The following is a 2,393-nucleotide window of genomic DNA, read 5'->3' on the forward strand; positions in this document are numbered from 1 at the left end:
CAGGTAGCTGGGGGTTGGCCATTTGATACACTGTGTTTTACTCTGACGTCCTTCCTATAGAGGCTTTGGAGGGGCTGTTAATTATAAGACGCTCAGTATATGCTACTTGGAATTTATTTTCCACGATAACTAAGTACTGACAAATAAGTAAGGAAAACAAGAGCTGGCAGAAATGACTAAGAGATTCCAAGAAGTCAAAATTAGGAAAGAATAGAAGAATAGAAATAAATATAAGTATGATAAAAATAAATGAAAGTAAGAAAAATAGGAAAATTAGGAAAGAAGTCAACTGTCTTTGAACATCAGTTAAAAATGTAGATAGATTGCATAATAAAACAAATTAAGTTCCCAGACATTAAAAAGAAAAATAGACAACATTGGCTGTCTCCCAAAAACTGGTTTGGTTACCCACTGACCTGGAAATCTGTTGAAAGCCAAGGGGACAGCCCACGGGACAGTCAGTGTACTCACCTTCTCCTCTGACTGCAGAGAAAGCCCAGGGAACACGCATGCCCCAGCCATCCTTTGCACAATAAACTTGTGAGCATCACCCACTGGGCCACCAGGAATTCTCCTGGGATGGACACACTGAAAAGACACTAGACTGTGTTTCTATTATGAACCACACTGGCTGTTAAGTTTTGAATGGCCTTCTTTAGCTGTTCTGCCTTAAACACACCTACAGCTAATGTTACCCCTTACACTCTGCTCCCGGCTTCAAATACAACTGATGATCAGTCTTGTGATTTGATCAGAACTTTGAAACTTGAAAGTGATTGTATTTATTTTTATAATCAATGGAAATCTTATGAGGCCTTCCCCTTGATTTTTTAAGAAAAGACAAACTGGAATTTTATAAAATAAAAATTCTTTGGGAGGCAACTTTCAGTTAATAGTATCAAACCTTGCTATTGTGAAAAATCGTAAACCATTAAAAATGAATTCTAGGTTTATTCCTGAATCTCCCCGGTGGCTGATATCCCGGAGAAGATTTAGAGAGGCTGAAGCTATCATCCAAAAAGCTGCAAAAATGAACAACGTAGCTGCTCCAGCTGTGATTTTCGATCCTATGGAGGTAAGCATGTGTAGAAATGTCCTCTTTAGATCAGCTATGTATTCTCGATTTTATAGAATTGAATTTAATTCAATATTTTTTGAGTGCCCACTATGTACCAAGCTCCATACGAAGCCTTAGAGACACAATGATGATTAAGTTCTGAGATAAAGCCCACCTCAAAGGGCTGCATGCACATTAAGTGCAATGATATATATAAACTGCTTAGTGTAGAGCAAGTGTTGGCTCAATATTGTTCCTTTCCCTTTCGTAAGTTCATCTCCAACTTTTTATTGGGATTGCTACATACCACTGATATAGCTACTTACTGGCGATTTTTGAAAGTCCAGATTTAGTAGAAAAAATGTGTTTGAGGGCTATTCAACCCATGAGCTCCCCCCACTGTACCCTGAATCTTACCAAAGCCTGCTGAGGAAGCTATAAATGTCTTTAGCTTTGCTACGTGGTATCTACAAACTTAAGGTTGAGAGCACAGGCAGAGAATTCACCCTCAAAAGCAGGAGGCCATGAGGAGAAGCTGATATGCTATGGAAGCAGCTGCCCTTTCAGCGAGGACTTGGCCATGCCCTGTACCAGCTCTCAGAGAAAATGAAAAAAATCAGACACAGGTCCTATGCTGAAGGAGCATGGAATGTAACTAAGGGTGTCAGGAGCATTAGATGAAAAATAAATGATGACGTGAGGGAGGAAATGCTAAGGACCCAAGGAGTGGACATTGTGTGCCAGCAGAGAAAGAAAGCAGAGTGACTCGGGGCAGAAGGGGCAGGTCCAAACCAGGGATTACACTTACATGAATGAAGAGGATTGGGCAGGGCATTCCCAACAGGGCAGGGGCAGCTCAGGACACCCCGAGGAGATTAGGGTGTCTGCAGCAACAGTACGCAAATCTGCACTTTCTGGCTACCCCAGAAAGGAGGGCGGCAGGCACGCCGGCGCTCCACCTCGAGGCTTCCTCCATTCCTGGCATTTGGGACTTTTGACAGAAGCAGATACCTTGGCAACGGCTGGAGGATTAATTACAGTGGCCATGAACCCAAGCTCTCAGAGGACTGCCAGTACAAATATCTCATAATCCTTCTCTCTTTGGATCAAGAATTCCATTCCCAGCCTAAGCCTGTTTAACTAGACTTAATTAAACTACGTTAAACTTAGTTTAACTAAACTTGGTTAACATGTCTGTCTAACACGTCTGCATCTCAGGCTGTGCTGGATGTTTATTGATATTTATTGAATATGTGGTCTGATTTCTGTCTTTGGGGAACTTAAAGTCTAATTGTAGAGATCAGACTTACATGGATAAATGCAATCACAAAACCTA

The 2,393-nt window shown here is 41.4% G+C and overlaps 1 protein-coding gene across 1 annotated transcript in view; it reads left to right on the top strand.

Annotated features, from left to right (window-relative positions):
• The window catches only part of SLC22A4 (solute carrier family 22 member 4), a 44,794-nt gene that overhangs the window by 31,098 nt on the left and 11,303 nt on the right, over positions 1-2,393 (top strand). Inside the window, exon 5 of the mRNA XM_023532007.1 lies at positions 949-1,075. Coding sequence (XP_023387775.1) covers positions 949-1,075 — 127 coding nt within the window. The remainder of the gene's footprint in view (positions 1-948; positions 1,076-2,393) is intronic.

Source organism: Pteropus vampyrus, unplaced genomic scaffold, assembly GCF_000151845.1.
Source record: "Pteropus vampyrus isolate Shadow unplaced genomic scaffold, Pvam_2.0 Scaffold74, whole genome shotgun sequence".
Lineage (NCBI taxonomy): Eukaryota > Metazoa > Chordata > Mammalia > Chiroptera > Pteropodidae > Pteropus > Pteropus vampyrus.